Here is a 22,930-nt window from a genome sequence, read left to right as displayed (position 1 = left end):
TGTCGTTATTTGTGCTTTGAATTACCTAGTCTGTCTGCCTCTAACTAATGTTCAGAGTCTTCTTACATTTTACCTATTATGCCCAGAGATTTTATTGCATAGTAAGACCAGGGAAAATTACATCGACTTTATCTCCTCAGAAGTGGACACTGGAGTGTAACATTTTCATGAGCAAACTTGATCGTGTTGCTTCCCTGCTGCAAATACCTCAGTGGCTTCCACTTATTCTTCAATAAACCCCAAATCCCTGCCTGGGGATTTATCCACCAGCCTCACCTTGGCTACTCTCTCCTCCTCTCTCAGGGTAGACGTCAGGTCCTCAAATTATGCTGAAGCTGTTTCCTCTGCATGGAACAGTATTTCCTGCCTAGTGTCTTCCCGCTTCCCCTACTTCTCGACTCTTCCTTCAGGTCTATATTAGTTTCCTTTTGCTGCACAAACAAAATACCACAAATTCAGTGACCTAAAACATTACAAATCTCTTATCTTATAGTTCTGGAGGTCAGAAGTCCAGAATGGGTCTCCCTGGGCTAAAATTAAGATGGTCATAGGACCACATTCCTTCTGGAGTCTGTAGAGGAGGAGCCATTTCTTTGTTCAGGTTCGAGAGGCTGCCGCATTCCCTGGCTCCTGGCTCCCTCCCATCTTCAAAGCCAGCAGCATCTGGTTGACTCTTTCTCCTGAATCACAATAAAGCAGAAGAGGGGACAGAGTGATGGAGGTGCCATTAGAACAGTGCCACTGACGGCAGACAGGCAGGCAGATTTCCAAGCGGGTAGCTTTTGCAACGCCCATGAGCCAGCGTGCCCAGCCAGACCAATGTAAACGTTACGCCGGTTCTCTCGAAATGGGATCTTCTCTGAGTCTCTCATCTCGCAGTGCTGTTTACCAAATTTCTTGTACATTCCTAAAGCTTTGAAGCCACCAAGTTTCCCCAACAAGATGGGGCTGTCTGGATTCTGCAAACTGAGGCTTCAGGGAACCTCAGCGCAGCTTGCGGAGCTGGAGCTCCTGAGGCCACGCAGCCCCGGGTAACGGCTGCCTCCACCCCAGAAGTGGTCCTCTCCTTCTGAGCAGGTCCATCTCCAAATCTTACTCATGTGCAGCTCTTCTAGAACTTGACTCATTGTGCTGTTTTGATGTCTGTCTCCCCTCAAGGAGTTGTGAGCTCCTGGGAGACTTGGGGCCACAACTGGGGTCCCCTGGGGCTAGCCCTGGGCCTGTGCTTGTTGAAGGCTAAGCTCCTTTTTTGTCCTTTTCCAGGAGTCTTAACGTGCTTTCCTTTATGTCTGTCACCAAACCTGTTACCTTCTCCACACCAGTTTGAACTGCACATCTGATGATTTGTGTCCTTCCATTTAAAAAATTGGGTGACATTCACATAACAGAAAATGAACTTTCTTTGGAAAAGAAGAAAAATATCTCATTGATTTACTGTATTTTATGGTGATAAAAATATATAACATACAATCTAAGTATGTAATTCAGTGTCTAAACACATTCACAATGTTGTGCAACCATCACCACTGTCTATTTCCAAAACGTTTTCCTCTTCCCAAACTCTGTAACCATTAAGCAAAACTCCCCATACCACCCTCCCTCCCAGCCCCTGGTAACCACTCTTCTTTCTGTCTCTGTGAATTTGCTTGTTCTAGGAGCTTCATATAAATGGAATCACTTAACATGTGTCCTTTGGTATCTGGTGTATTTCACTTAGTGTCTTCAGGGTTCAACCATGTTGTAGCCTGTGTTGGCCTTTCCATCCTTTTAAAGGCTGAATATTATTCCGTTGTGTGTACAGACCACGTTTGGTTTACCCATTCACCTGTTGATAGACTCAGTTCTGTGTTCTCTGGTGCACAAGTATCAGTCAGAATCCCTGCTTTCATGCCTTTGGGTACTTGCCTAGGAGTAGAATTGTTGGGTCATAAGGTCACTCTATGTCCAGCTTTTTGAGGAAACACCCGACTGGCTTCCTCAGTGGCTACACCATCGAACCTTCCCACCAGCAGTGTAAAAGGGTTCCTGTTTCCCCACATCCTCTCCCACACTTGTTCTTTTTTGTATTTTTAAGAACTGTATAGTGATTTTAATGGGCGTGAAGTGATTGGAAATCTCATTTGACTGAGTAACCTCATGACTGGTATCTCAGTGTGGTTTTGATTTGCATTGCCCGAATGGTGAGTGCCATTAAATGTTTTTTTCATGTCCTTGTTAGTCATTTGTTTATTTTCAGAGACACACTATTCAAGTCCTTTGCCCGTTTTTAAATTATGTTGTTGTTTAAATATTAAAGTGAACAATTCAGTGGCATTTAGTGCATTCAGTGTGGTACAACCATCTTTTCTGTCTAGTTCAAGAATATTTTCACCATCTAGGTGGTAGGGTAAAATCCTATTGTGCCCATTAAGCAGTTACTGGTGTTGCCTCATTTTAACAAATGGAGCAACAGGCTTTGAGACAATAAGCAACTGTGCAGGTCACACTGTGTTATATGCTGAATTGTGTCCCCACCACCCAATTAGTATGTTGAAGTCCTAACCCCAGAACCTTCAGAATATGGCTCTATTTACAGGTAGAGATTTTAAAGACATGATTAAGTTAAAATGAGGCCATAAGGGTACCCTTATCCAATCGGACTGGTATCCTTATAAGAAGAGGAAATTTAGACACACAGAGAGATGCCACGGATGGGTGTAGACAGAGGAAAGACGGGGTGAGGAGACAGTGAGAATGAGGCTATCCACGAGCCAACGAGAGAGGCCACAGAAGAAATCAAACCTGCTGACAACTTGATTTTGGACTTCTAGCTCAAGAACTGTGAGAAAATATGTTGTATTGTTCAAGCCATGGTCTGTGCTGTTTTGTTATGGCGGCCTAAGCAAACTAATACAGTTGACCTTTGAACAACACAGGTCTGAACTGAATGAGTGCACTGATACTGAGATTTTTTTTTTTCAATAAATAATTGAATCATTGGAAAAGCTTTTTGGAGTTTTTTGACCATTTGAAAAAAACTCACAAACCATGTAGCCTAGAAATATAAAAAAAAAAGTAGGTGTGTCATGAGCGCATAAAATGATGATATACACAAAACCTAGAAAGTATGTGTTAGTCAACCATTTATGTGATTGGTAAGGTTATCAGTAGTTCAGTTTGGGGGAGTCAACAGTTACAAGCATATTTTCAACTACACAAGGGGTTGGCACCCCTGACCCCCGCATTGTTCAAGGGTCAACTGTGCATACTGTTTATAAGAGGCCCAGCAAGGACTCAGACACTTCCAGAGCCCAAGCCTCCCCCCAGCAAATCAGCAGTGATGACTGGCCCCTCCCCACCACCACCCAAGGCTGACCTGATCACTATGCACAGCAGGGAAAGTGTTAGGGGCCCTGATACTGCTGGGAGGCCACAGCGGTACTTTAATTTTTTATTTTAAATAAGAAAAAAAAATGAATAGAATTATAATGATAAGCCAGGCCCAGATTCTACTTTCTGTACTCAAAAAAAATTGAGGCACAGTTGATTTACAGTATCAGATACCCTTCAGATATACAGCATAGTGATTCACAATTTTTAAGTTTTACTCCATTTATAGCTATTATAAAATATCAGCTACATTCCCTGTATTGCACCTGGATTCCACTGTCTTTATATCAACACAGTTGTAAACTATAGTTTTTATTTCTATTGTTTTTTTTATTGGAGGTACTGGGGATTGAACCAAGGGCCTTGTGCATGATAAGCATGCGCTCTACCACTGAGTGATACCCATCCCCCCAACTATAATTTTTAATTTTTTTTTTTTTTTCTGGAGGAAGTCATCCATGAAGGCAAAAGTGCCTAGGACCAAAGAAAGTCATAATGAAGCCTGGCCACCACCATCCACAGCTTTGGAAATTGAAAGTTGATTAAAAACTCATCCTTCAATCCTAGGCTAATTCTGCCCCCTCATGGCCAGAGAAAAATCACAGAAGAAAATAATGCGCAGTAGCTGTTGGAGAATTTACACCCACCAGATGATTGACATTATGCTGCATCATTTCATCCTCACAATACCATGAGGTAAGCGATAGCTAAATGTCCAGATAAGTCATCAAAGATCAGAGCAGTTAGGAATTTAACTAGGGACACATAACAGGTTAGTGGGGAGCTGGTAAGCCCTGGGTCTTAGAGAGACGACAGGAAGGTGAGAATTGCAGTAGTGCGCCAGGCTTGCAGTTTGGAGACAGAGCGGAACCTCTGGAGAGTTTGTGTAGTCAGCGTCTTTCATTTTGTCTGCATTTCTTTAGAGTCAGATACTGTGCTTAGGGAACTGTGATTGTTTCTAAATACAACTTAAGTTATCAGAAATGCAAGCTATCCTCTAAGGAAGTTGCATTTTCAAAGTAGAGAAGTATTTGATTTTGATGCCTCATTCACAACTCTTTGGAAGCGCATGTCAAATAGTCTATAGTAATAAGTTTTCAAGTATTAAGAGTTCATGGGGACAATGTTCATAGCAGCACTATTTACAATAGCCAAGACATGGAAACAACCTAAATGTCCATCAATGAATGACTGGATAAAGAAGCTGTGGTATATTTATGCCGTGGAATACTACTCAGCCATAAAAAATAATAAAATAATGCCATTTGCAGCAACACAGATGGACCTGGAGATTGTCATTCTAAGTGAAATAAGCTAGAAAGAGAAAGAAAAATACCATATGAAATCACTTATGTGTGAAATCTAAAAAAAAAAAAGACAAATGAACTTATTTACAAAACAGAAAAAGACTCATAGACATAGAAAACAAATTTATGGTTATGGTGGAGAAGGGGGTGGGAAGGGATAAATTGGGACTTTGAGATTTGCAGATACTAACTACTATATATAAAACAGATAAACAAAAAGGTCCTACTGCACAAAAAGTATTCCAGCAGTAGTCCCTGTATAGCACAGGGAACTTGATTCAGTATCTTATAGTAACCTATAATGAAAAAGAATATGAAAATGAATATATGTATGTGTACGACTGAACTATTATGCTGTCCACCAGAAACTGACACAACATTGTAAACTGACTAGACTTCAATTTAAAAACAAAGTTCTTGGGGACAATGAGTAGCTGTCACCAAGGGACACCCCTGCTGCTGACGGCTTCCTTCCCACTCTGCTCACACACCGCCAGCCTCTCCAAAACAGAGGCCCTGGTGCCTCGTCCCGAGCGGATGTGACTTATCCAACTTTTCCAACAAAGTGTCAGTGGACCCTTTTGCAACTGAAGAAGCAACATCAAAGACCAGCAGCAATGGCATGCCCAGTCAATTCTTGCTTTATTCTTTTACAATATCAAATTTCCCAAAGTAAAATAACCAAAGTAGTCCTAAAAGTACACAAAACAGATCTTCATCTTTGCCTTCCTTTGCCGATAAACACAAGAAGTACGCATAGAGTGTTTAATAATATGCAACACGCAAAAGCTTTTGTTGCTGTTAGCAACACCTACACCCAAATGCCCTCAGGACTGTCTTTTACTAAAACCATTCAGTTAGCCCTTTCTTTTCTGCTTCTCCTGTGAGTTTGGAAAAATAGACTCTCTCTAACCCACCCACGTGACAGTAGAGACGATGCTTTCGGGGGTATGGCAGCCAGAAGGACTAGAATTTGGTCACTTGTCCAAGAGGCTCCCCAGGAGCTACCTTTCGGGGTAACTTCTTCACTTCCACCGCATCATGCAAACTGCACAGACCTGTTTCAGGTAAATAATCTACTTCCATTTCCCAATTGCTCCTCTGCTCCTGCAGCACCAGGACAGCTTTTCCTGGGCCAATAAAGGTGGCCATGAGCCTGCGATGAACTCAGCCCCACCGACTACATTTATCTGCCTGCAAGTCATGCACCACATTCAATCTGCAGCAGGCTTTGGAAGAACTTGAATCATGTTCTCGGAGAGGCCAGGTGCTGGAGGTGAGGCCCCGGGAACCCGCCGCCCCCCTTACGGTCTCCTTTGCGCCTCTGCAGCTCAGTCTGTGTTTGTTTCTGTCGCTGCCTCTTCCTTTTCTCCCGACTTCTCTTTGTCCAGCACCTCCCCCTTCTCCTTGTTAAATGGACAGAATCTAGAAATGACTTATTATTTGAAAAACTTATGGAACAAAATCCCAAATCAGGCACATATTACCTTAAAATCACAGAACTTTATAGCTGGAAGGAGGCCTTATTAAAGGTTTTATACACACACACACAGAGATACATATAGGTATCTATTTTTTAAACTCAAAAGGGTTGGAATTGTGTATATATTTGTGTGTGTGTATATATGTATATACACACACACACATATTTAAATATTTTTTAATTCTTATTTTTTATTGAAGTGTAGTCGGTTTACAACACTTAGACATGTACCTAAATGTAAGAGGTTGTATATTGGTGTCTTTTTTTGTATTGAAGTAGAGTTGATTAACAATGTTGCATTAGTTTATGGAGGATAGCATAGTGTTCAGTTATGCATATATTTATATATTCTTTTCCATTATAGGTTATTATAAGATATTGAATGTAGCTCCCTGTGCTATATATTAAAACCTTGTTATTTATCTATTTTATATATAGTAGTTTGTATCTTCTAATCTCAAACTCCTAATTTATCCCCCGCACCCCTTTCCCCTTTGGTAACTGTAAGTTTTCTATGTCTGTGAGTCTCCTTCTGTTTGTTCACTTTTGCATCATTTTGTTAGATTCCACATGTAAGTGATATCATATGATATTTGTCTTTGTCTGACCTACTTCCTTTAGTATGATAATCTCACCGCACACTGAGCCTGGGCTTTAAAAGGGTCATTCCAGAAATGGTCTCTGGAAAACAAAAGTAGAAATCTGTTTTCTCAAAACTTGCTTGGCTGCAACCTGCACCCCAATGTTCATAGCAGCACTATTTACAATAGCCAAGACATGGAAACAGCCTAAATGTCCATCAACAGATGCCTGGATAAAGAAGATGTGGTGTATTTATACAATGGAATACTATTCAGCCATAAAAACCAACAACATAATGCCATTTGCAGCTACATGGATGTTCCTGGAGAATGTCATTCTAAGTGAAGTAAGCCAGAAAGAGAAAGAAAAATACCATATGAGATCGCTCATATGTGGAATTACAAAACAAAAGAACATAAATACAAAACAGAAACATACTCATAGACATAGAATACAAACTTGTGGTTGCCAAGAGGGCGGAGGGTGGGAAGGGACAGACTGGGATTTCAAAATTTGTAGATACTGACAGGCATATGCAGAATAGATAAACAAGACTATACTGTATAGCATAGGGAAATATATACAAGATCTTGTGGTAGCTCACAGCAAAACAAAAATGTGACAATGAATATATGAATCTTTGTGTATAACTGAAAAATTGTGCGCTACACTGGAATTTGACACAACATTGTAAAATGACTGTAACTCAATAAAAAAAAGTTAAATAAAAAAACAAACAACCTTGCTTGGCTGCAGTACAAGCCAGAGAGAAAATGGAGAAATGTTCATGGAAAAAACTGAAAAAAAAAAATCAGTAGGTTGTGTTTGGTTTTGGTTTCCCAGACATTTTCTTTTTATTGATGTATAGTTTACCCCCTGGACATAGGATATAGGTCTGTGGTAGAGTACATGCCTAGCATGCACAAGGTCATGGGTTTGATCCTCAGTATCTCTGTTAAAAATAAATACATAAATAAATAAATCTAATTACCTCCACACCAACATAAATAAATAAACAAACAAATAAGAAGATAAATTTTTTTAAAAAATTCACTTATTGCTAAAAAGTGCTAACCATCATCTGAGCCTTCAGTGAGTCATAATCTTTTTGCAATGGTAACATCAAAGATCACTGATCACAGGTCACCAGAACAAATACAATAATAATGAAAAGTTTGAAACATTGTGAGAATTACCAAAATGTGACACAGAAACAGGAAATGAGCAAATGCTGTTGGGAAATGGCCCCAATAGACTTGCTCAGAGTAGGGTTGCCACAGAGCTTCAATTTGTTTAAAAAAAAAAAAAAAAGCACAATATCTGCAAAGCACAATAAAGTAAAGTTCAATAAAATGAGGCACATGTGCAATAATTTACATATGATATTTGGTTGTAAACAGTCAAAGAGATTTATCACATCCGTGCATGGGAGGCTCATTATTGTTAAAATGTCAATTCTCCTCAAATTGATCTCTGATTTCAACAGAATCCCAATCAAAATCTCACTAGACTTTTTTTTTTTTTTTTTGCTGAAATTGGCTGTTTCCAAATTTTTTTTATGTAAATGCAAAGGACCTATCTATAAAAGCCAAAACAATCTTAAAAGAGAAGAACAAAGTTGGAGAATCCATGCCACCTGATTCAAGACTTTTAATTAAAGTGACAATAATTAAGATAGATCAATGGAACAAATGGAGATCTTTGAAACTCAGAAATAGACCCACGCACGTGTGTTCAGTTCATTTTAACAAAGATGCCAAGCAATTCAATAGGGAAAGGAAAGTCTTTTCAGTAATAGTATTGGAACAATTGGATAAATCTATAGAAAAATGAACCAACTTCATACACATAAATTAAGATGAAAATAGCAGTCCAATTCTTTCTCACAAAGCAGGTACAAAAATCCTAAACAGAATACTAGCAAATTGAATCCAGTGATAGAAAAAAAGGATAACATACAATAACTAGCAATGCAAGATTGATTTTAAAAATGAAAATCAGCAGAGTATGACCGTTCTGATTCCTTCACATCCTCATCAACACTTCTTATCAACTGACTTTTTCTGTGTATGTGGTAAAATATTGTTTTGCACAGCAGCTGTACCATTTACATTTCTACCAGCAATACACAAGGGTTCCGATTTTTCCAAATCTTTACCAACACTTGTGATTTTTTTCCTTTTTTCTTTTTTTGATAATAGCCATCCTAATGGGTGTGAAATTGATATCTCATCATGATTCTGATGTGCATTTCCCTTATGACTAGTGATGTTGAGCATCTTTTATTTGCCATTTGTGTATCTTCTTTGGAGAAATGTCTGTTCAAGTCCTTTGCCTATTTTTGAATTGGGTTATTTGGGATATTTTTTGTTGAGTTTTAGGAATTCTTTATATATTCCGGATACTAGACCCTTATCAGATACGTGGTTTGTGAAAGTCTTCCCATTCTCTGGGTTGTCTTTGCACTTTATTGATCGTGTCCTTTGATGCACAAAACCTTTTAATTTTGATGAAATCCAATTTATCTTATTTTATTGTTGTTGCCTGTGCTTTTGGAGTAATATCCAAGAAATCATTGCTGAATTCAATGTCATAAAAATTTCCCTTATGTTTTCTTTTAAGAGTTTTATAGTTTTAGTTCTTAGCTTTAGGTCTTTGATCCATTTTGAGTTAATTTTTATACATGGTCCACTTGATTATTTTGCATGTGGATAATCAGTTTTCCAAAATTCACTTCATTTTGAAATAATCTCCCCCTCCCAGCTTTTTTTCTTTCCCCCTGGTTTTGAGTTAACTATTCTTAATTGAATAGTAAAACCAATTCTATACTCCCCTCCTCCACTTCAGACTTGAAAACCAGAGGGAAGTGTCTCCACTCCGACAGGAAACCTGAGGACTGTTAGGCTCCCTGTAAAGTCTGGTTATGCCCTAGAAAGGCAAAAGGCTGAAAAGGAAAAATGTTTAGATCATGGGTTTTGGAATCAGCGATGTATATTCAAATTACGGCTTTTCTCTTTTATAGCTGTGTGCCCTTGAGCATCCTCGTTAACATTCTTGGACTCGGGTTTCTCTATCTTTAAACTGGGAATAATTCTCAGGGCTAGATGCCGGTCTCTAGTCTCTGCCCACTTAAAAAGAAAAAAAAAAAAAAAAAAAAAGGCAGATACTATTGAAAACTCCCGTAAGCCTAAAGATCAAGAATCCTTGAAAGAGAACGCGCCATCACACCTAGCATCTCTTTGACGACTAGTTGCATTTCTGGGTAATCCAAGACCTTTGGTCTCTGGTCTCTGGGCGATGGGAGTAAGAATGAGACACCATGCATGCAAAGTGATGAGCACAGAGTCTGGCACTTAGGAAGCGTTTATCAATGGTAGCTGAGTCGTGGATGCTCTCAGTTCTCCCAACCGTAAAATGAGCGAATTAGCTCAGCTGGTCAATTCTCGGACCTTGGGTGAGTCAGATTTTCCAGGCACGTGCGGATGCGCAGGGCGCAGGGAAGAAGTAGGGCTGGCTCCACTGCGCTCAGGCCCAAGTTTACCACCGTCCGCCCCTCCCCAACCTAGCTCAGCAGGTGCCGGAAGCGCCAGGCTGCTGAGTAACCGGGAGAACAGCTGAGACAGCTCCGTCCCTTGCACTCCACGCTCCTCATTGGCCCCGCGCGCTCGAGGCTCGTGACGTCACGCAGCGCGCCCCGCGTGTCAGAGGGGGGCGTGTCCCGCTGAGGAGGAGGAGGAGGCAAGATGGCGGCGTCCCTGGGGCGGGGGTGTCTGGGGTTGCTGCGCGGGGTCGCACCGTGGCGGAGCAGGTACGGCTGCTTGGGGAGACTGCCTCGAGGCGCGGGGCGGGGGGCGGCGGGCGGTCCGGGCCAAACCGGGGTCCGGAGAGAGGAATCGTTTCTCTACCGCGGGCCGCCTTGAGGAGAGCTCTAGAGGAGACGGAACCACCACTCACCTCGAGCTCGGGAGCAGGTGCGCTGCCGCCACGTACGGCGGTTTGAGTTTACTCAGAGTCGGGCCTAAGCACTCCCTCTTTATCTTTTCCACAAGGGACGAAAACCAAAAAAACCCCACCCCAAATCAGATGAAATAGGCTGCGTGCCGGCCACTAGAGCCGAGGCAGGACTGGCCCCTTTTTCTCAGGGATCTGTGTTCCTGGGAGGGGCGGCGTGATGTGGGAAGAGCACTGGACTGCGGGTCGGGCGGCTTTCACCTCGGAGTCTAGGTTTCTGAAGCGAGGGGGTTGGATTCGGTAAAATCAAAATAGTCCGTGATGGAATTGGGGTTTTTGTTACCTTGGTGACTCCTATCTCTTAGATTCTTGGAGGGGTCTTCTAAATCCAGCTCTTTCTTTTTTGGTGTTGGTGAAATTGAGGCCCTGAGAGAGCGGGAGGGACTTCCTCAGTTTCTCCCATCCAGTTAGTAGCGGAACCAGGACCCCTACCTGGGTCACGCAACGACCTTCCCCTCAGGCTGCCCACGGTGAGGGCATTCATTATTCGGAATAGCTTGTGTGAGTAATAACTTGGGAGCATTTAGACTCTTGGAAAATGGGTTAAAACGTTAGCTATGACTCAAGAATCTGCTACTCGGTGTCATTTCAAAGAGCTAAGATTTGAGGGACGGTCGGTATTTTGATGTTTCAGGCAGGCTTCACTTTGTTAGCATTGACCAAAGCTTGCGTTGTCATTTTGGGAAGTAAGGACACTGGATTTGGACTGAAAGGAAACGAATTGTCAACTGCCCTAGCCGCGAAAACTTCACTTTGCCATTATTACTTATTCAGAAATGGTGTAGCTCTCTCAGGAGGGCGCTCTGCAATGTGGTGGTAACTGTTAGCATTTGAACAGGAGGGCTCTGATTTTAATGTTATTACTAGGTGTGCTGTTTATGAGTCAGCCGTGAAATCATCTAAAATGTGTCACGAGTTGGAAAGACTAAAACGTGACACTCTTAAAAAATAAATATTTTTAATGATGGTGAGGAGTATATACTTCATTCACCATCATTTTAAAAGGAAAAGAAAAAAAACTTTAGTACCAGTGTAGGTAGATAAGACTGGGTTTAGGTGCAGTGGGTGGGAGGGATGAAGATTTGGGTACAATAGGGCTCTTGATTTTCAAAGGTATTACATATCAAGATAGGAACTATACTAAGATACAAAACAAAACAAAAGATAACATTTTGGTGATTTTCAAGTAAGGGGGTATCTGTGAGACATGTATTTGAAAGCCTCATATTGCAGGGAAGTTTTTCAGTAACTGGGTGATACTTGAAGGTGATAGAAGAAAGAGAAAGCAATTACAGGTGGTAATTTAGGGCTGTGTTTCCCAAACTTGTTTGATTTAAAAAAATGGGGTGGATTATTATTAGAAAGGGAGATTCCCAGGTATACCTCCACCTTGCTGCCAAATTGAGGTTCAGTAAATGTACGGTGGGGCTCTGGCAGCTGTGTTCTTTACAAGCGCCTTGGATGATTCTTAGGTTCAGGCGAGTATGGACGTAGTACCTGGGAGTGGTTGCTCATGTGGGATTTTCCTTCAGGAATATTTATGGCACTCCTTCCACTGCCAAGTGCAGTGCCAGGGATCAGGGAGAGGGGGAGGGAGAGTAGGGAAAAGAGAGGATTTAAAAGATAAATTGAAATAGGCCTTGTGTTTAATGAACTTTACAGTTTAGTAGAAGAGAGAGGAAGCACTACTAAATGACACAAGATAGAATGTGGACTAAGGCCTTCAAGAGGCCTGCCAGTTCACTTTCAGGAGAGCTTTCACAGCTCTAGAAAGCAGGAGAGACATAAGGATTGTAGTTAAAGTGTTGCCCCCAGGGGTGATCTCAAAAATATTAACTAGGGAAACATGGACACTGGCACAGACAGTTGATGTGGCCATTCCGGTGTGTGCCAGCTGAACAGCAGCTCTGTTACGTTAATAATACTAACGTATAGCCAGGTGCCAGGGACTGGACTTAGGGTCTTATGTGATTGTCTAACTTGGGCTTGTGGTCAGAAACCAGCCAGGAGGAATTGTTTGAGCGAAGAACTGAATGAGGAGGGAGTGAGCCCCATGGAGGGGTGTGCCCAGCAGAGTAAACAGCAGATGCATAGGTGTGGATGATCACTCTGGGTGTTCTGTGATGAATAGGACTTAGGGGCCAAGAATGGAACCTGGGAGAACAGGCCGTTGAGTCATTCAGTGAGAGATCTGGTGGCACAGGTTGGGATGAGAGTGGTGGTGGGGAAGAGAAATAGGTAGGCAAGGATGTGTTTTGAAGGTAGAGTCTTCATGCCTTGCCAGTGGATTGAATGTGGATAGTGAGAAAGAAAAGAGTCCTTGGGTTTCAACTTGTGCAGCTGGGTGAATGGTGGTTCCTTTTCTCTGAGATGGTGTATTAATTATAGTAATGCTGCTACAGTAACAGGTAAACTCCAGCATCTCAGTGACTGAACACAGTAAAAGTTTATATGTCGATCATGTAAAGTCCCAGTGGGGGCTCCTGGTCAGCAGGGCATCAGTGATTTGGGGACCCCGTCTCTTGCCATCTTTAACATGTGGCTTCTCGAGGTCTGCATGTTTGTCTGCATCAAACAGGCTGAAAGTGTGGGAAAGCCTGGGAAGCCTGAGTGGTTCTCACATTGGTTAGAAATCAGTTCTATGGCCACACCCTACTGCAAGGGAGGCTGGGAAATACGGTCTCTTGGATAGAGGAAGAAGAGGAAGCAGATTTGATAAACAGCTGGCTAGTCTCTGCCGCAGATGGACAGCTCTGGGGGGTAGGGCAGGTTGAAGGGCAGTGAGAGAGGGTCAGGAGTTCTGTTTTGGACAAACTCAGTTTGAGATGATCCCGAGTAGGGATGTTGGGTAGCCAGTTGAAATAGGGATCTGTAGGAGCAGTGAGGGAGTCATCGGTATCTGGCTGTTTAAAGCATCTCTAGGGAGAGAAGGTGGACAAAGAAGAGGTCCAGTCCCTGGGCATGGCAGCAGTTTGAAGTTAGGGAGAGACCAGAGAGGTGGGAGGAAAATCTGGGCCCCAGAGGCTAAATGTGTTTCAAGAAGGAAAAAGTGAAAGAAGGCAGTCAAAAGATACAAACTTCCAGTTATAACATATGTAAATCCTGGGGATGTGATGTACAGCATGGTGCCTATAGTTAATAATACTGTATTGTGTATTTGAAAGTTGCTAAGAAAGTAGATCTTTCTCATCATAAGAAAAAAAATTTTGTTAACTATGTATGGTGACAGAAGTTAACAGGACTTACTGTGGTGATCATTTTATAACATATACGAATAGGGAATAATGTTGTACAGCTGAAATTAAGATACTGTTATATGTCAGTTATTGTAAAAAGGGGAGAGGAGGAAGGAATCACCAGTGGCAAATGCTGCTGAGAGGGCAAATGACGTGAGGGCCAAGAAATGCGTGTTGGTGTTGGCAGTGTGGAAGTTGGTGACGTTGACAAGAGGTAACATGTTAGGAAAAAAGCCTGGTTGAGTGGGAGGTGAGGAAGTGGGGACAGTGAACGTAGCTCTTTTTAGGAGCTTGCAGTGGGGTGGACGGTGTTTATGTAAGACGTGAGGAAGCACAACATTCACGTGAGGACAGGCATGAAAGACAAGCTGGTGTAATGGGGCCTTTGCCAGGCGCTTGTTCCAGGATCTGAGGCCACAGCCCTGGAGGAGGGCCGAGCTCTGTTCCTGGGAATGTCTGAACGCATAACCAGCCACCTGAGCGCCGGGTATCCAGTCATCGCGGATGAACATTATCCCCCAGCCAGGAAAAAAAAAGCCTTGTTCAACGGTCTGCAAACGTTCTTTCAGTTAAGGGTTCAGCAGCAGCTCCGAGGACACAGTGCAGCAGTGTGCGCAACACAACAATGCAGCCCTTAGACTCCACACTTCTTGTTCTAATTCCATTTGGAAAGCAGGGTTTTAGGCGTTTAGCTTTTGTAGTGAGAGCATCCAGTCTAAGAGATGAGCATTGTTCTCTGCTGAAGGAACGTTCACACTGCAACACACCCCCTTTTGTGTTACTAGCTGTCCAGCTGTTTGGTCTTAGAGGGGGTAGTGGTTGTCCCGGCCCCATGCTTGTTCTCCAGACAGACCTTGCGTGCCTGCAGGAGAACCAGTCGTCATATTAGCACCGTGCTGTGAGGGCAGTTTTACATCAAGGAAATTTCTCGTGAAAAAATGAAGGTACTGAAATCTGATCGTGTTTACAGAATATCTGTGTAAGATATTACTAAGTATCCACACATGTAAACGTTATTCTGTGAAAGTCATAAATGCAGGTAAATTTTTCTACAAAAATAGCAGTTTAGACATTTATAGTAAATTTCTGCTTTTCTCATAAAGGGCTCCAAGGGTAAAAAGAAGCGCTTACCTACAAGGACAGTTTCTTTAGGTTTCAGGTCAGTATTTGGGGAAACTGAGGTGCCATGTGGTTTGAAATCAGGATGTTTGCTCCTTGAAGGGGAGACTCTGTTCATGAGATGTTCACTAATGTTTCCCTTGCTGCCACTTCCCGGGGTGAATCTGGAACACAGAATAGAAACAAACTGAAACAGGAATAATAGTTTCTTAGACTTAAAGCCATGAAAATAATTAGTAATTTTTTCTCAGAATGCTTGAAAAACCTGCACACTGTGAAAGCGGCATTTGTGGCTAAGTAGCCAAAGATGGTAACTCAGAGGTTCCACACCAGGTGAGCCTTCCAGGTTCGAGGTAGATTATTAGACTAGTTCAGTCTAGTTTGTTTGTGTCATTTTTTTCCCCAGGACAAACATTTAAAGTTTAACATTTCAACCAATTTACTAGGTTCTTTAATGAGTAGGCGTGAGAGGGGGCAAGGCTGTGCACAGCTCTTCTGTGGTGAAGAAGCATAGGGCTTTGCATAAGTGCTGGCTGTACCGCTTATTGTGGTCTTATACTGAGTTAAAAGAAAATTTTTCTTCACACTTATTATTGGGAAGTAGTTGTAGATTTACAGAAATGTTACAACAATTCCTAAGTACCCTGTACTCAGATTCCCCGGATGTCGACTGGTTCTGGTTACTCATTCTCTCTCCCTGCCTCTCCCTTTCTTTCTCTCTTCATGTGTGTGTAAATATGTATATTTTTTCTTTCTGAAACACTTGGTGCCCCTTTACCTTTAAATATTTTAGCCCTTTTCCTATAAGGACGTTTTCTTACATAGCCACCATACAATGGTCAAAACCAGGACATTAACAGTGACACAATACTGTTATTGAATCTGTAAACTGTACTCAAATTTTGGCAGTTGACTCATTAATTTTTTAATTAAAAAAATGTTTGATGGTTCATTTTTTTCTTGCTTGTAGGCCCTGTCACCGCGAGGACATTGCCAGGAGCCATTTCCTGCAGCCCTTGAGGAAGCTGCCTCTCAGAACCTCTTCCACAAGTAAGTGGCTGTTAGAGGTGATGCCAGCCTCTCTGTGCTTCAGTGTGTTAGTAGATTGGCACAAACATAGCAGCTGCTCCATGGGGTGGTTGTTAGAATTGGATGATACTATGTCTGGGAAGTGCTCGGAGTACCTGGCGTGGAGTTACCCCTGAAGCATTAGCTGCTGTTACCTCACTTTTTTTCTGGCCAGATAGGGTTCTGTGTATGACTGCACCATTTGGTGTTGGACATTTAAGTTGCTTCTGGTCTTTTTCTACTACAGACAGTTCTGTGGTAACATATCTCTGTACATCCTCGGGATAAATTTGTAGAGAGAATTGTTGGATCAAAAGGCTGATGTGTTCTACAATTTGCTATTTGGGCCGGATTGCTCTCCTCGTGGTTGTCCCAGGTTTACACTTATCTAAGCAGGAGGTACTTGTGACTACATCAGTTCCCCACACCCCTACCAACACTGGGTTATCAACTTTTTTGATCTTAGAAGCAGCTATTTGAACCCGTAGAAAAATGTCTATTGTCTTTATTAATAAGCTCAATATCCTTTTTATTCTTACCATACTGAAAGCTATTTTTAACTGCCCAGTAAGAGTACCTTGGGAATGAAATGAGATGGTTAATGAGAACAAAAACAAAGGGCTTATTATGATAATTCACAGGGGCACATCTGGGTGCTGCTTATTTAATTATAATTGGGACTGGCCTGCTGGACAGCGTAGGAATCACATGAAGGATAGAGGCGGAGCCTTGGAAATTGAGCCATAACCTTGGATCTGCCCAAAAGCTGTGCCTTTGTAAAGTGACAGACCCAGCAGAGAGGTGGTCAGGAGTGCAGGGCGCCCTCTGTTTACCGTTCCCTTTTGTGGGGAGTAAAGTAAGCCTTGGGAAGGCCAGAGAAAGAGGCCTGCAGTTGAAGAAAGGACCCGTGTAGCAGACAGCATTGAGTAGAGCGTGACCAGTCAGTCCAGGATGCTGGGTCAGTGCAGGGAGGGAGGGTACACAGTTCTCTTGTCACCAAATATTCCAGAAAGAGAAAAAAAAAGTTTCTTGCTTTGACAAATCCTTCCAGTCAGAGATAAGAGTATTTAGTGGTTAAGTGGTAAGGGTTCAGTAAGAATAATTAGAAGACGGAAGAGATTAATGACATCCATACTCACTCATTAAAAAAAAAAGAAACAGCAACAGCCAAAAGGTGGAGTAGGGGGACAGTGACACAGAGTGGGACGATTTCCTCCTGTTGGAAGCAGAGGGCAGTGCAGGGGGCACGTGCTTTGGTTTTCACAGGCTCCTGAGAATTCAGCTCTCAGAAAGGATTCCTTCCTACCCCACTCCGTCCCTCCCTCCCTCCCTCCCTTGTGCTAAGCACATGCTCTGCCACTGAGCTTCTACCCTCCTCTGAGAACTCAGTGCTGGAGTTTTTTATTTTTTTTTGAAGAGGGGTAATTAGGTTTATTTACTTATTTATTATTTTATGGCGGTACTAGGGATTGAACCCAGGACCTCGTTCATGCTGGGCATACGCTTTACCATTGAGCTATACCCTCCCCCCACCCCGAGATTTTGTTTTAATAACAGCTTTATTGAGATATGACTCGCATACCATAAAATTCACCATTTTAAGTGTGCAATTCACCGTTTTTTCATATAGTTACAGAGTTGTGCAGCCATCACCACTAATTTTAGAACATGCTCATCCCCTCCTCGCCCCCCACAATGACAGCACTTGATCCACTAAACTGTCACTCCCCATTTCTCCCCACCCCCAGTCCCTGGCACCTGCTGACCTGCTTTGTGTCTGTGTAGTATGTTTTCTATACCAGACACATCACTGATGTGAGATCATACAATGTGCAGCCTTTTGTGGCTGGCTTCTTCTAACTGATGTTTTCAAGATTCCTGTTGTAGCAGGTGTCAATACTTCATTCCTTTTTTATTATTTAATAATATTCCATTGTACGGAAAAACCACATTTTTAAAATCCATTCATTGGTTGGTGGACACTTGGTTTGTTTCCACTTTTTGGCTGTTATGAACAACACTGCTCTGGAACCTTCTTGTGCCAGTCTTTGTGTGGATGTATGTCTCAAGTCTCTGAGCGCTGAATTGCCAGATCACATAGGAATTTCATGTTTAACATTTTGAAGAATTGACAAGCTGTTTTCCCCGTGGCAGCCCCATAATTTTACAACCTCACCAGTGGTGTGTGGGTGTTCCAGTTTCACCACAGCCCCGCCAACGCTTATCTGTCTTTTTGATTATAACCATCCTAGTGTGAGGTGGTATCTCATCGTGGTTTTGATTTGCATTTCCCTGATTACTGATGATGGTGTATCAGTTTGCTGGGGCTGCTGGAACAAAGTACCACAGAGTGGCTTAAACAGTAGAAATTTATTTTCTTACTGTTCTGAGGAATAGAGGTCCAAGATCAAGGTCTCACAGGGCTGCCTCCTTCTGAGGGGTGTGAGGGCAATCTGTTCCATGCCTCTCGGTTAGCTTCTAATGGCTTTCCTGGCAATATTTGGATTTTTTGGCTTGGGGAAGCATCACCCTGATCTTTGCTTTCATCTTCAAGTAGCATTCTCCCTTACGCACATCTGTCTCCGAATTTTCTCCTTTTATAAGGACACTAATTGCGTTGGACTAGGGGCCACCCATTCTGGCCTTAATTTAACTTGATCACCTCTGTAGAGACCCTGTGTCCAGGTAAAGTCACATTCTGAGGTGCTGGGGGCGAGGACTTCCGCATGTGAATTCTGGGGAGGACACAGTTCAGCCCATAAAGATGCTAAGCATCTTTACCTGTGCTTACTGGCCATTCATTTGTCTTCTTTGGAGAAATGTCTATTCAGATCCTTAGTATGTTTTTGAAAATAAGATATTTGTCTTTTATGGTGGAATTGTAAGAGCTCATGGGGTTTTGCATTTGAGAGAATGCTAGTGTCCAGTCAGAACTGGGCCTGGATGGTAAGATCAGAGAGCCCTGGGTGAGAAGCGGTACCTATCCCCGTCCTGGCCCTGTTGGTAGCCAGCTGGGCAACCTTGATTGGTTTCCCGACCTCTTTGCAATTCAGTGTTCTCATCTGAAGTTCACTAACTGTGGGGCAGTTGAGGTGCAGCATGGTTTCACAGGAAAGATGCTTGGTCCCTCCTCTATAGGATTTGGAGGCAGCAGGGTCTTCATAGTGACTCAGGGCAGCACCTGCCTGTGAGAGCCCTCTGGGTCCAGTGGCTCTGCTGAGGGCTCCTCCTGGGCCTCCTGTTGGCACTGTGTTTGTGTGACTCGCCTGTCCCTCCTCCCAGGCTCAACATCTTCCTGTTTTCTGTTACAGATGCCAGAAAAGTCCACACTGCCCCTGCCCGAACCTTGTCCCTGCTGCGCCCCCTGCCCATTCTGGCTGCGGTGGGCGGCGGGTATGCATGTTATCGGCAGTATGAGAAGTACCAGGAGCGAAAGCGGGAGAAGCGGGGGCTGGAGGTCCCCCCCAAACTCGCTGGTCACTGGGAGGTAGGAATAAAGTGGAGCTACCTTGAGTCCGCATGTCGCACAACTGTCTGTCACTTTGTAAATTGCCTGCAGTTGAACTGTTTGAAAAAGTGAGCAGTGCTTTCTAGGCACTCATGTCTCCAGCGGGTTTGGGGCCAATGCAGAAGTTACACCTTCGGTGTCACGTCGGCTTCCCTCTGTCTCCAGACCCTCCCCAGGGCTCCAAGTGGAAATTTCCTGCTGTCGGAGCCCCCTGAGTTCATGCTTTATATTGGGGCCGGTGTACTGGCCGTTCTCTCTGAGGATGAGCTGAAACGGTTGACTTTTGTGATGTGGACAAGTTCTCATCAGGAACCAGACTGAAATAACAAAGTTCCTTTGTCATTATTGCTCAAAGTGCACTCCCCGTGGTCGGGCGGTACAGGAGGGCGGGCTTCCATGTCATCCAGCCACGCGTGGTGTGTGATGACCTTTCTCACTCACCTGTGCTGTCTGTGGCCCAGGATAATCCTTAATTTCACGTAGACATTCAGTAAATACTGAAATTGAATATAAAGGTACAAGTTTAAAAATTGCTTTCTTTCCAGCCCTAATTTGACAAGTGAAATATCTGAAATGTCCGTGGACCCTGATAGCCTGGGTGAAAGGGGGTGGGGGGTGACAGCAGAGACTACTGGTATTTGGGGTGATGCGCTTGGATTTCCTCATGAGCCGCTGCACGTCGGTACCAGCTCAGCTGAATCCATCGGCCGGGGGCCCAGCCCTTGGTGGCCGTGTGGACTTGGATGCGGCACTTCCGTTGGGTTTTCTGTTTCTGCTAGTACGTTACAGAATGCTTTCAGTGAAGGGTAACCATAGCGTGAGAGTCACACTTTCCGAGTTTGCTGAACTCTGTTTATTTCATGCCATGACATTGTGGTCTCCGTGAGCGTATCCTCCTCCTCCTCCAGACCAGCAGAGTCCTTGTGAGACTGTCATCCCTGACCCCACTTAAGGGCCGGACCCAAGCTGGCTTCCCTGACTCACCCTGTGATGAGCTTGCGTGTTTTCAGCAAATTCCCACTCATTTCAAAGGAACCCCAAGAGAATCTGCGCTTGGAAGGAATGTGCTGCTTTCTCAGTCACACAGGGCTGGGGTCGGTGGTTGTAATGTCCGCCATTCTGTGATTGGGATCACTGCTAGGTGGGAGTCGGAGCCTGAAAGACTACTGTTTGCAGGGAGGACAGGGTTGAGTAGCTCATAAATTCTAGCTTCTGGACAGTGAGAGTACACTGGAGAGGAGTGGCGTGGTGCAGCCAGAGGTCTGAAGCTCTTAGTGGTGAAGAACTGGGCTTAAGTTAGACCCTGTTATTTTGGTTGAATGAGGTGGCTCCTGGGTTTGCAGGTTGGACAACATTTCATCTTATGAAGGCGAAATGGTCCAGGCACAGTAGATGTTGTAAGGTTTCAGCAAATGTTAACTGGTTTGTGGGTTGGTGAACATAGCTCTTCTAGGCTTTTGGCTGTGTTTAGGAATAGATATTATTAATTTAATTTTTATTTTTAATAAGATAGTTTTAATTTTTTTAAATAAAATATGATCATGTAAAAATTGAAGTAGTAAAGAAGGGATTACATAAAAATGAGCCTTCCACTCTCCGCCGCATCTGCTAATCCCATTCCTGCTCTCCCGAAGCAAGCAAGCATTTTTATCATTTCTTGTTTATCTTTCCAGAAAATCTCTCCATACATACATATTTTTGTAAATTAAAAGTTGATTTAATTATTCCAGTTTTGCTGAGAGACTGTGTAAGTTTAAGGCATATAGCATGATGGTTTGATATGTTGTGAAGTGGATTCAGCTGACATTATCATCTCATAGATACGATAAAAAGAAAGGAGAATAGAAAAAAAATTTCCCTTTGTGATGCGAACTCTTAGGATTAATTCTCTGAGCAGTTTTCCTGAACATCAGTACAGCAATATTAAGTACGGTCATGTTGGATGTTACATCCCTAGTGCTAATTTATCTTAAAACTGGAAGTTTCTATCTTTTGGCTCCCTTCCTCCGATTCCCCTTTCCTCTGCTGTCCTCAGTCTGTTCTCTTTCTACAAGTTCATTTGAGGGCGGAGCTGGGGGGAGGTGTTAAAGGTTCCACATACAAGTGCGGTCATATAGTATTCATCTTTCTCTGTCTGAGTCACTTCACTTACACCTTCAAGTCCCATCCATGTCACAAATGGTAGGATTTCCTCCTTTTTTATGGCTGAGTAACATTTCCGTGTGTGTGTGTGTGTGTGTGTGTGTGTATGTGTATGCTGTGACTTCATCCATCCAGTGTGTATGTATATGCTGTGACTTCTTCATCCATCTGTCCATCGATGAACACAGTGATTCGTGAGTCGGGCAGCATCCCGTCTAGCAGGTAGGTAGAAGGGAGCTCCAAGGACAAAATGGAGGACTTTCATAGGCAGAAGGAGGTGGGATACAGAAGTTATTAAGCAAAGAATGGATTGTTTCAGGCTAGGTGACCTTCCTTTGGGGGCAGGCAGGTGTCTGTCGGGCAGAATACCTCACTAGTACTGACCAGGTAATTCTTGATTGACTGGTTAAAGGTCACATTCCTTGGAAAGGCTGAAACTTCAGTTAGATTAGGTGTTCAGTCTTGGTTTGCTGACGTTTGATGACTCCATTTTGGGCCTGTTGTTTTTCTTTCTTTCTTTTTTTTTTAACAGTGCCAATCCCAAGTCCAAGTTGCCATCTGTGCTTCTGACCGACTGGCTGTAGATTGGAGGTTCCAGTGACCCCTCCTTGGGTTACAGGTTAAGGGCGTATTCCTACAAGATGTCCCCCACCCTCATTTCAGATGCTGTTTGCACGAACAGGTCCTTCTGCCCAAATGACTCTAAATCAGAGGCTCCCACGACCCCCTTCTTGGGTTCAGTTAACTTGCTAGGGCAGCTCACAGAACTCAAACATTGTACTGATTAGATGACCTGCTTATTACAGATGATATGGAAGGGTAAGAGTGAACTGTCAGATGAGGAGACACAGAGTGTGGGGTCCCCAACAAGTGAGCGTTTGTCCTCATGGAGTTTGGGGCACTGCACAGTGGCACATGGAACCAGTCTGATTCCCCAAACTGTAAACTCTCCCAGTGCCATCCTTCTGGATTTTACGGAGCCTTCATTACACAGGCATGATGGATTAAGCCATTGGCCATTGGTGACTGAGTCACCCTCCAGCCCCTCTCCCTGCCCTGGAAATCAGGGAGATGGGACTGTTCCAGTGCTCTATTCTAGTTGGTT

General features: G+C 43.3%; 1 protein-coding gene across 3 annotated transcripts in view; it reads left to right on the top strand.

Moving 5' to 3' along the window:
* Positions 1–10,397: 10,397 nt before the first annotated feature.
* Positions 10,398–22,930, top strand: part of PISD (phosphatidylserine decarboxylase) — a 30,822-nt gene continuing 18,289 nt past the window's right edge. For 2 of the 3 annotated variants that reach the window (XM_045514811.2, XM_074356798.1), the window contains exons 1-3: positions 10,398–10,549; positions 16,078–16,157; positions 19,487–19,662. In XM_045514811.2, the coding sequence (XP_045370767.1) occupies positions 10,485–10,549; positions 16,078–16,157; positions 19,487–19,662 (321 nt within the window). In that variant the 5' untranslated portion in view covers positions 10,398–10,484. The remainder of the gene's footprint in view (positions 10,550–16,077; positions 16,158–19,486; positions 19,663–22,930) is intronic. The other variant, XM_010948885.3, reaches the window with a different exon arrangement.

The sequence above is a fragment of the Camelus bactrianus genome, chromosome 32 (genome assembly GCF_048773025.1).
Source record: "Camelus bactrianus isolate YW-2024 breed Bactrian camel chromosome 32, ASM4877302v1, whole genome shotgun sequence".
In the NCBI taxonomy this organism is placed as follows: Eukaryota; Metazoa; Chordata; class Mammalia; order Artiodactyla; family Camelidae; genus Camelus; species Camelus bactrianus.
The sequence above is the reverse complement of the archived record's forward strand: the minus strand, read 5'-3'. Positions and strand labels throughout refer to the sequence as shown.